Source organism: Octodon degus, unplaced genomic scaffold, assembly GCF_000260255.1.
Source record: "Octodon degus isolate 3935 unplaced genomic scaffold, OctDeg1.0 scaffold00264, whole genome shotgun sequence".
In the NCBI taxonomy this organism is placed as follows: Eukaryota; Metazoa; Chordata; class Mammalia; order Rodentia; family Octodontidae; genus Octodon; species Octodon degus.
Window position 1 is genome coordinate 2576354 of NW_004524840.1, and position 12106 is coordinate 2588459.

Sequence of the window (12106 nt, forward strand, 5' to 3'; positions counted from 1 at the left end):
CTGTTTGTGCAATAAATAAAGACATGGATGACATGGTCTGAAGCTCATTAGTGAGTTAATGTGACGAGGCCCTGCATGTGGCTTCTCCGACTCACCACCAAGGAGGTATAAAAGGCTCTTGTGGATGGTGACATCCATATACAAGACACCAATTTCCAGATCCTCAATAGAACAGTCCACTCCTGACAGCATGTGCTACTATGGCAACTACTGCGGTGGCCTGGGCTATGGCTATGGCGGCCTAGGCTGTGGCTATGGCTATGGTGGTTATGGTGGCTATGGCTATGGTGGCTATGGTGGCTATGGCTATGGTTGTTGCCGCCCCCTGTGCTGTAGAAGATACTGGACCTATGGCTTCTACTGAGGAATTTCCACAGCTCCTTATTCTCCTATTTTATTGGAATAACTTCCAATATTCTTCAAGAGATAACCTTTAAAAAACTATACTAAATTATCTAAAAACAGAAAATATATAACATGCCTTTTTTGGTTCATCTGCATTAATTGGATAATGAGATCATTTTTAGAGAAGTTTCTGTATTAATTTACTGATTCTATGTAGAAGTTAATCAAATTTTCTCTGAATTTTTATATAAACAGATTATTAAATAAAATATGTTTCACCACAGATATTGCTTTATTATTGTTTCATGTTATAAGTTTTGCTTACATATTTCTGTATTTATGTGTGATTAGTCCCATGTTCATATTTGTTGTGTTGTGGTACAAAAATAATTAAGACAAACAAAACAAAATGAAGGCTGCTTTTGGTCATAATTTGAGGTATCAACTGAATGAGTAAAAATATTATTTTTTCCAATGAACCATACAAATGTGTTCTTAAATATGTCTTAGAATATCAACTTATTTTCTCATTCTCTGTCTCTTCCCCTATGTTTTTATATACCATGACATCTGCATTTACATTATATCATTCAAACCTGTATATGTCAGGACATGTAGTGTTATTCCTCACTGTCGCAGTTGGCTTACTTCAGCTAAAGCTCTACTTTTAAAACATTTTTCTTATTTTTCAAACAATATCCTGTACAGAAAATGATAATAGGTATTTTCTTTGTCACTTTTCTCATCGTGACAGAAAATTTCTAACACACCATATAGGAGAGGAGTTTTAGGTTGGATCATAGTAGTCTGGCTACCAGCAGAAAGGTCATGGTGAAAAGGCTGAGGGAGGCGATAAGGCATTCTTCTCCTGGAAGCCAAAATCAGAGTAAAGAGGAGCTAGGGAGGGAGACGTGCCCTTCCAGGCCCCACACCCATGTCCAGAGCCTACCCAAGCCCCTTCTCCATAGCACACTGAACTGCTGTCATCTTAGTGATGATGAGCCTACAGAGTATAGCACTGCCATGGGCAAGGCTCCCTTCAGAATTCCTGCCTCTGATTGTGCAATTGTTTTCAGGGCATTCTCTTCCTAAACCATCACAGGTGTTAGCATATTAAAAATGTTAGCAAATCTAATGACATTTAGATCAACATTGCACAAAATATTGTCTCAATACCCATCAATTTATACTTATTGTTAGAAAATATTTGCATTACCAATATCAAAACTTACCCTTATAAGACCATGGGGCAGGGGCCAGGGAGATAGGTCAGTGGAATAAGTGCTTGCCTGGCAAGCACAAGGGCCTGAGTTCAATCCCTGTTTCTGAAAAAAAAAAATAATGATGATGATGATGATGATGATGATGATGATGATGATAACAATAAATGATAAATAAATAAGTAAATAAGACCATGAGGTATTTCCTCAGCAACAAAATAATATCAGGTTAATTTGCTTAGTCGTCCCTGCCACCTCAAGATATATGAACTTTTTCAATTCTTAAGTGTTCATTCATACTGATTTTCTCTGGATAAAATTGGCTTGCATCCTTAAAGAAGATAGATTTCACTTGAAAAAACTCCAATTGGCACCATAAAATTAAATAAACCTTGATGGAGGTCTGGCAAGATAGCTCAGTAGACTGAGCACCTGCGTAGGCAAGTGTAGAGATCTGGGTTCGATCTCTGGCACAAGTTGGCCCCAGCCCTGAGCACACTGAGCCAGCCAACAAGACTGGTTGTGGTGGTGCAAGCCAGTCCCAGCTCTTGGGAGTCTGAAAACATGAGGATCACTCCAAGTCTGAGCTGTGTAGTGAGAGCCTGTACCAAATACATTAAAATTTTTTTTGTTTTTTTTTTCATTCAATTTAAAGAGAAAAAAGATAAAATAGCAATGAAACAGTTTCAAAACAAGTTAGTAGGATGGTTACAATAACTAATACATTGCATATTGTTTTCTGTATAGTAATTACTCAGAGGACAAGACGTAGACATGCTATCTTCTCTAAACAATACAAATACAAACTTTTATTCTCAATGAACTAAGAGAAAGTGGCTGTATATCTATCCTAACTTTCTTGTGTATACATATATGTATATATTTTTTCTTTTTTTCACAAACAAAAACTGTCCTTTATTTATACTTTTATAAAGTTAGTAAGGCATGACACTAGGTTACTTAGGAACTGAGGGCTAACCTTAACCAGACAAGATGTTCACCTTGGGGGTGAGGTAGCTTATTTGCTTTAGGCACTGGGCCAAGTTCCACCTACACATATTTGATCGATTTCCTAACTTCATGGCTACCAACAAATCCCCCTTTTTCATTTTGTTTTGTCCGAGATGGGTGTTCCACTGAAGTTACAGAAGCTGTATTTGGAGGTCTTTAAAGGACCGTTTCACACTGGAAGCCAGTCCAAAAACTGTAGGTACTTGAATTCAGCAAAATAACCCAAAATAGTCCAATAGTCCATAATACTAGTGGGTTATCAGAAGAACTGGCAATTGCCAGAAGTTGTTGACTTGAGCCTTTTACAGCTCAGCATATTAGTACGGCATTTTTTATACCTCGTGGTTATACTTTTCTGCTGGATGATTAAGACCAAATTAAAGCAAGACCTATATAACTAAAACTGTAACTTTTGTATCTAACAAGGTCATTCAAATTCTCTCAGCATTTACCCTGGAACCATGTACAGCACCTTGTAGATCATTTGTGAGTGTCAGCCATCTGGATGAGTCATGGCCATTGCTAGAACAATTTGCTGTCTTTGAAAGCCAGAGAGAATTTTCTCTCTCTCTGGTGACTCTCCTTAGGGACACTATACACCATAGATCACTTTCCTATGTGGTCCCATAATCTTGATCACAAAATTTGGGACATCACTGAGTTATAGGATGTCAAAGCACAGATTCTCTTATGTCCTAAGTCCTCACCGACCTTGAAGTGCTAGGGCCAATATTGGCTACCCTTGTAGTCCCTCTATTTCTCTAATTTTTGGTCTTCAAACCTTAGTTGTTAAACATCCAGAAGAAAAGCTTAATGTAAAGAGACAGATGAGCTTAACATCACTATCTATCTGAATATCAAATGCCTTAGACATAACATGAAACTGATATTTTCCAACAACCATGGATATTTGAAAATTTAAATCCCTGTAGAATGTGAAAAACAAAACAAGTTTTACACAGAAATTTAGAAATCAAACCAAATACAACATTGTATTAGGACAATCCTATTACTTTTTTCTTATATCTTGTTTTCATTTATTATATCTTTTTTCTGCAAACATTTACTTTAAATAGAGTATAGCAATAATTCATATGACATTAGAAGCATTTCTTATTCACAAGACCAAAAAGACAGGTATTTCAAGCATGGTTTTAGTATTACATATTGCTATCCTCTGTGCAGTTGCTTAGTTCACAGATACCAGCATATAGAGTTACTCAGGGTGAGAATTCTACCCACTACTTGCTATTTTCAAAAACCTGACAGAGATTCTTAGGACCATTGCCTTAACCAACTTGTTTGTATAAATGTATGGCTTTGTTCCCACCATATTTCCAAACTTTGCTCCTTTCTCTCTTCTTTGTTTAATCCTTAAGTTCTTGCTTTCCATTTAAGTGTGTTATAACTTTCAATTTTTATTTCTTCTATAGAGTTTTAACAGTAGGGAAACAATAAGATATTTACACATGTGGGTCTGGTGTATTTCACTTATGGGTATATCTTCAAGTGACATCCACTTATATATGAAGACTCTAAGATTATTTTTCTTTATAGCTGAGTAATACTCTATTGTAAAAAAAAAAAACACATCTTTTTTCATCCATTCCTCAGGTGATGGGCATTTTGGTTGTTTCATTGTTTCCAAGATTTGGCTATCACAAAATTTGCTGCTATAAACAGTGCACATACATCACTATGATGTGATGTTTTCAGTCTTTTGCAAAAATTCCCAGAAGGAGAGCTGAATTGAATGGGATTTCCAGTCTTAGCTTTTGAGGAGTCTCCACGGTGATCTCCATAAATGGTTGCACCAGTCTACACTCCCACCAGCAGTGGAGAAGGGTTTCTCTATATCTTTGAGGTATGTTGGTGGTATTTTGATAGGTATTGCACTAAATATGCATAACAATTTTGGGAGTAAGGCCATCTTCACAATGTTGGTTCTTCCCATTCGGGGCAGGGAATAACTTTCCATTTTCTGAAGGCCTCTATGATCTCTTTTTTCAGAGTACTGTAATTTTCACTGAATAGATTTTTGATTCTTTAGTTAGATTTTTTCTTATTTATTTCATTTTCCATGGTACTATTATAAAAGGTATTGTGTCTCTAATTTCCCTCTCAGTGTGTTTGCTATCTGTGTAGAAGAATGCTATTGACTTTTGGGTATTGACTCCATCCTGCTATGCTACTAAATTTGTGTATTAATTCTACAACTTCTTGGTGGAATTTATTGGGTCTTCCAAGTAGAGTATCATGTCATCTGAAAATAATGATAGTTTAAAGTCTACTTTCCCTATTCTTTTTTATATTAATTTTATTGTGAAAGAAGTAGCAATGAAACAGTTTCAAAACAAGTTAGTAGGATAGTTACAATTAATACATTGCATATTGCTGTCTTTGTAGTAGTTAATCATAGTACAAGATGCAGACCTGATATCTTGTTTAAACACTATTAGTTCAAAACATTTTTCTCATTGAACCAATTGAAAGTAGCTGTATACCTATACTAATTTGTATATATATAGATTTTTTTTCACTACAAAATGGTCCTTCATTTATATATCCCCCTTTTTCTTTACTTTTGTCAGAGATGAGTATTCCATTGCCATTCATATATTGTATGTGCATGAATTCAGCAAAGTAATCCAATAATGTCAAATAGTCTGTAATAGTAGTGGGATTCTGCATGAATGACAAAGTTAGAAATTGTTGACTTGAGCCATTTACAGCTCAGCATATTAATATGGATTTACTTTTTTACCTTGTTTTTATAGTTTTCTGCTGGATGGTTAAGACTAAGATAAAGCAAGACATATATAACAAAAATGTAACTTTTGTATCTGAAAAGATCAGTCAAATCCCCTCAGAATTTACCCTGATTCTATTCTTATTCTTTTTTATTTCTCTCTCTTGTCTAATGGCTCTAGCTAACGATTCCAGTACTATATTGAATAAGAGTGGTGATAGGGGACATCCTTGTCTTGTACCTGATCTGAGAGTAAAAGATTTCAGTTTTTCCCCATTTAGAATTAAGTTTAGGGCCTGGGAGATGGCTCAGGAGAATAAGCACTTCCCTGTCAAGCTCAAAGGACTTAGTTCAATCGCTGGAACCACCAAAAAAATATTTTAGCAGTTGGACTATCATAGATGGCTTTTATCATATTGAGGTAGAGGCCATCTATTCTAATTTTCTATAGGACTTTGAACATGAAGGCATGTTGGACTTTGTCAAAAGCCTTTTGTGTATCAATTGAGATGATCATGTGGTTTTTGGATTTGGCTCTATTGATATAGTGTATTACATTTATAGATTTGTGAATGTGAATCATCTTTGCATCTCTGGGATGAAGCCTATCTGGTCATGTTGTATAATTTTCTTAATTATTTGCTGTATTCTATTTGCTAGTATTTTAGAAAGGACTTTTGCATCTATGTTCACGAGGTAGACTGTCCTGCAGTTCTCTTTTTTAGTTGCATCTTTCTCTGGTTTTGATATCAATACAATAACTGTATCCAGGAATAATTTGGGGAGAATTGTTTCCTTTTCAATTTCATTGAGGAGTTTGAAGAGTATTGGGATTATATATTCTGTAAATTTCTCGTAGAATTCAATTGTGAATCTATCAGGACATGAAACTTTTTTATCATTAGATTTTTTATTACATTTTTAATTTCATTGGATGTTATTGGGTTATTGAGAGTACTTATATCTTCTTGATCCAGTTTTGATAATTTGTACCTTTGTAGGAATCTGTCCATTTCTTCTATGTCTTTGATTCTGTGAGAGTAAAGATTCTCAAAATAGTTATTGATTAATTTTATCCATAATCCTTTCGTTGCTGAGAGAGTGTCATTTAATTTCAATGTATTTTTTGGGTTTTTGTGGTTTCTTCTTCATTTATGTCCAGTTTCATTAGTGTGGTCAGATAATAAACATGGAATAATTTTTCTCACATATACTTAAGCATGATCTATGGAATAGTATGTGGTGTATTTTAGAAAATGTCCCATGTGCAGCAGTAAAAAATGTGTATTCAGATGTGGTTAGATGAAACATTCTGCATATGTAAACTAAGTCCATTTGCTCCAAGTTCTGTTTCAGTTCTGCTATTTCTTTCCTAATTTTATGTCTATCTGAACTATCTTTTTGGGATAAGGGATTGTTAATGTTTCCTGTTAAGGTTGTACTATTGCATATTAGATTTTCATGTCCATTATGATTTGTCTTATATAGTTCAGTTCTCCCATGTTTGGTGTGTTCATATTTATGAGTGTTACCTCTTTCCCTTGCATTTTTCCCCTAATCAGTATGTAGTGACCTTCTTTATTTCATTTAATCATTCATGGTTTGAAATTGACACTGTCTAAGAACAGGATTGCTACCCCTGCTTTTTTTCTGAAGTGCTGGGGCATGTAGTATTGTTTTCCATCCTTTGACTTTCAGCCTATGAATTTTTTAGGAGTTAAGTGTGTTTCTTATATACAGCATATTGTTGTATTTTATTTTCCTGATCCAAAAAGAAAAGTCTACTTCTTTTAATTGGGGAATTGAGTTCATTCACATTGATGGTTATGTTTGAGATGTATTGACTTATGATTGACACGTTACCTGCTGTTGTATACCCCTTTTTCTTCTGTGTTTAATTGTTTTTCCTATTTAGTGGGTTCCTTCTGTTCTCATTTGCTAAGTTCTGATCATTTCGTTCCCCTCTAGAACATTTTTTAGTAGTCTATGTAGGTTTGGCTTTGTCATCATGAAAGTCTTTAGTTGTTCTTTTACACGGAAGGATTTCACTTCTCCATTAAACTGAAAAGAGAGTTTTGCAGGGAATATCAGTCTGGGATGGAATTTGTCTTCTTGAAAGATCTGAAGTACTTTGCTCCATGCCCTTCTTGACTTAGTGGTTTGTGAGGAGAAATCTGCCATTATTCTTATGGATTTTACTTAAAATGTGATCTCTTCCTATCCTCTAAATGCTTTTAGTATGCTCTTCTTGTGCTGGATTTCTGGTATCTTGATCATTATATGTCTGGGTGTGGTTTTAATTCAGTTGATGTTTTTTGGAGTTCTATATGCTTCAATTATCTGAATGTCACATTGTTTTTCCATATTTGGGAAGTTTTCTGCTCTTACTCTGCCCATATAATTTTTATATCATTTTTATTGACTCCTTCTTTCTCACTGATGCTTATTTGTCTTACATTGTTCATCTTTGCCTCACCTTGCAGATGTTGATTTACTTTTTCCTGAATCCTTGTTGTTCTCATGAAATCTTTTCTTACCTTTTCACTAGTTGCAATGGTGTCTTCAAGTCTGATAGTCCACCTTCACTTTCATTAAAACAAATGAAATGTAGGAGAAACCACTTTCCTACCTTGTGATTGAGGTTTTAATGTCCTGCATATCTCTTTGAATTGCTTCATGCATTGTATTTCTTTCCTATGCTGGCCATTCAATGATTCCATCATTTTTCTATTCTCTATTTTTTATCAGTGTCTTCTTTAGACTCACTTTCATTATAGTTATCATTTCTTTTTGTACTTCAGAGATTATTTCTGATCTGCTTCCCTCTACACCTTTCCACAGTTGTTTCTTTACTTCAGACACTATTATTTTAGAGATTTCAGGTGTGTAATTTCGAATTTCTTTTATTCTGGTGTCTCCTACATATATTCTGAGTGGACTTGTGGCCAGAGAATAAATTTGTTCCTTCTTTTTGACATTTTATAAAGCAAAGTCTTCTGAATTTTGGTGTGGAGCTTTGGTGCAGTTATTTCCTTACCATGTACCAATATTATTACCCAAGAGAGATTATTTTGTTAAGGAATTAGTCTTGCATTTACAAAACAGCAACACTAATAATGGATAGTGAGATTTAGCATTTGACAAATTTCTATATCTATTGGGTTTGTATTTTATACACTAAGAGCAAACATTATGACTCTATAGCTAAGCAGGTCTTAGATTGGGAATTTGGACTTAAATTTATACCCTTAAGTTCTGTCTGATCACCTCCACTTTTGTACCTGTACTCTTTCTGGCAGAGTAGTTCACCCCAGTTTCTTGTTTCCCCCTCTCTTAATCAAAAAAGAAAGAAAGAAAGAGGATATTTTCATAGTTCTGGGTCTAACAAAGTTTCTCAGCTTAGTTGGTCAAAATCCAGAAAGTTTAAACTTGTCCAGCTGGTCCTAGCTTGGGTCTGCTGCTGTGCTCAGCCTCTTCATGATGCATATCATTGATATGAACACACAGTGCCCTTCTGGCAACATGTTCTGCTACTGGATTAGCTGGGTGGTTCTGGCCCCTAGCCTCTCTACAGGGAGTTCTGCTGCAGGGCTCCACAACACCCTTGTCTGATAAAGTAGAACCTGACAAGTGTAGAAGGTCCCACATACATGCCAGGGATTGGCGCTGGGTGAAGCAGGATCTGGTGGTGAGGAAGGTCTCACACACTGGGCCACAGCTCCTTCTGGAGTAGAATATGGAGGACGGGGAAATTCCCATACACATGCCAGGCCTGAGTGCCAGCTGGAGAAAAAAACACTTGATGAAGAAAAGTTAATTTAAATAGACCACTAAAAATGGGCACATCTTAGAAAAATGGATTCAAATAATGATAGCAGCAGGAAAAATAGTAAGAATAATAAAAATTTTAAAAAGATGCCATTATTGAACAGAAAAAACACTGTATATCTTTCATTAACACTGTTGAAAGACATCTATTCACAAATTCTAAAACCTATACAAAAAGGTAGACTGCCAATTAAAATCACATGTATCACTCAGTAACTCCCCAATAAATGCTACTTCAAGCTTGTAGGCACATGTAATAATGGCAAGACCTCTCAAAACTTATATACAGAAAATGACACATGACATAAGTATCATGAAAAGAATGTTCACAAAATACTTACCCTGAAAGGCATCAAGTTTACTAGGAAAGAAGAAAGAATAACATATACCGTAACTCACTGTCATAAGTCAGTGAAGCTAGAAAAAACAGATAATAAAGGTTGAGTGGGTATTGGAACAACTGGAATTAAAATCTGAATTTTGGAAAAGTCACGTGTTCCTTCTATGACCTAGCTTTAGTGACTCTAGCTGTTTACCCAGCCCATATGACTGTTCTGTCAGATCAGTTATGGGAGGGCCGACACTGTCGACAAAAGATGGCCAGTAAGAATAGATGTGCCACAACAGTTAATAATTTAGATTTTTAGGTCAGTGTTTCAACATCAGTTCCACCAGTGTCATACAAAACAGTCGAGACATTATGTAAATAAATGGTTATGAATGTTTTCCTATAAAATATCATTTAGAAAAAAATGAGAAATAATCTGCAAGTTAGCATGTTTCACTACATTATGTTATTAGGACATTAATGCAGCATTACATGTCCCTTGTCTCTTTAGCATGGTTACTAATGTCAATTATTCTCATCCCTTGATGGACAGAGTGTGTCGGTCCTTTTTTCTTGGGCTTGGCCATCTTTAAGGTAAACAATGATTTAAAAATAAAAGTAAAGGGGGCCAGGGAGATGGCTCAGTGGAATAAACGCTCCCTGGTAAGCGCAAGGGCCTGAGTTCAATCACCAGTCTGCAAATAAATAAATAAATAAATAAATAAAATAAAGGATTGAGGATGAAGAATTAATTGCCACCTCAGTATATTTCATAATTATATCACAAAGCATTTGTGCAGGTGACCATATAAAGGATAAAATATACAAAGTTTAAGTTCATCAAATATCTATTTAGTATAGCAATATCTAAAGTCATTAATCAAGGAATAAATACAGATTAATTTTCCACTGTGCATATATTTAATAGCAACTAGCCAAAAAAGGTAGCAATACTAAAAACAGCTAGTTTATTTCTCATGAGCAAGAGTCAAAAATAAAAGAAAGGAGAGGAGAATTATGGGAGGGAGAGAGAGAAAAACACAGAGAGACAAAGAGAGAGAAGAGAGAGAAGGAGAGAGTCCTGTATGGAGGAATAAAAACAAAACAAAAATAAATTTGATTTGCAACATAACGTAAACTCAATCGGGTTCTATGCAAACAATATACTGAATATAGAAGGAACCAGAACTGCTGTATATAGAACAACAGTTTCATGCTAAATGCTCATAATTACATGATGGAATCTTACAAAGTAGCAAAATTATGTCAACTATGAAAGGCATATATATATATATATATATATATGCCTTGTTTTCTCAACAAGGTAATGACAATCATGTCTGAAGCACATGAGTGAGATAATATGATTCTATAATGTCTGTGGTTTCCCACACCCATCATCAAGAGGTATAAAAGGCCCTCAGCAGGCAGTGACATCCAGATACAAGACTCTGACTTCCAGATTCTCAACAGAACTGTCCCCTACTAACACAATGTGCTACTATGGCAGCTACTATGGTGGCCTGGGCTATGGATATGGTGGCCTAGGCTGTGGCTATGGCTATGGTGGCTATGGTGGCTGTGGTTATGGCTGTTGCCGCCCTCTGTGCTATAGAAGATACTGGACCTATGGCTTCTACTGAGGAATTCCGACAGCTTTTTAGCCTATTTGCTATAACCTGTTTCACTGGAATTTCATCCAACATTTGTCAAATGTCTCCAAAAACTCCAAGTAAATAATAACTAAGAAAGGAAGATTCAGCATGTCACTTTGTGTCACCGGTATGGATTAGATTATGTGATAGCTCAGAGAAAAGTTGCTGTACTGTTTTTATAATGTTATATCCAGTGTGGGATGAAATTTAGTTATCAAGTTTTGTATAGGATGATTATTTAATAAACTATATTTATCATAAATTTTGCTTTTTATTATTCAACTACATTTTTAGTTTTGCTTATGCATGTATGTGTATTTATCTATGACTGTTCACAGGTATGTGATGGTGGTTAGGTGTCATGGGTAGGAAAGAGGAGCTTAGGAGGATGTGCAAAGTTGAATGGTGTCTGTTTTGCTATACTTATGCATCTAGCACCTGAATGGGTAAAAGTATAAATCCTTTCCCACAGACCATACAAACGTGCTCTTAGGCAATAAGTCTCTGACTTGCAGGCATTCAAGATGCACACTCTCAGAGATGCAAATGCACCTTGAGTTATGAGCTTGAGTAGAGGTAAACAAACCACAGAAGCAGGGCCCTGTCTGACAGACATTGTCACTGTCACTGTTTTGCTGCTGTGTGCTCACTGTGTGTGTGATATTGTTCATTGTAATTGTGCTCAGTCAAAGTCTAGGGTATCCATAAAAATGACAAATGCAGTGGTGATGCAGAGAAGCTAGGAACACAAAGAAATTGCATATGTATTTCTGTCATCCTAGAAACAACTCACTTTTTCAGACTTATGAAGAAATCTGAATTTCTTCTCCCAGAGCTGAACACATTCTTAAGTGAGAGGCTTACTGTATGCATTTACAAAATATGATACCAATTGAAAGAGTGAGGTTGAGATTAAAACATCTGTACAAAGATATATTGGTCCGAAAAAATAGAATGACATGCTATATAC

At 35.5% G+C, this 12106-nt stretch overlaps 2 protein-coding genes across 2 annotated transcripts; both read left to right on the forward strand.

Moving 5' to 3' along the window:
• Positions 1–190: 190 nt before the first annotated feature.
• Positions 191–364, forward strand: LOC101572244 (keratin-associated protein 20-2-like). Its single transcript, XM_004646322.1, has one exon. It carries the CDS (start codon positions 191–193, stop codon positions 362–364), a length of 174 nt encoding a protein of 57 aa, XP_004646379.1.
• A 10610-nt stretch (positions 365–10974) lies between these two features.
• Positions 10975–11124, forward strand: LOC101572641 (keratin-associated protein 20-2-like). The gene has a single exon (XM_004646323.1). The coding sequence runs from the start codon at positions 10975–10977 to the stop codon at positions 11122–11124; it is 150 nt and encodes a 49-aa protein (XP_004646380.1).
• Positions 11125–12106: the final 982 nt, after the last annotated feature.

What these genes read in the sequence shown, in the direction of transcription:
- LOC101572244 (XM_004646322.1), top strand. Translation starts at nt 191, where the DNA reads ATGTGCTACTATGGCAACTACTGCGGTGGCCTGGGCTATGGCTATGGC.
- LOC101572641 (XM_004646323.1), top strand. Translation starts at nt 10,975, where the DNA reads ATGTGCTACTATGGCAGCTACTATGGTGGCCTGGGCTATGGATATGGT.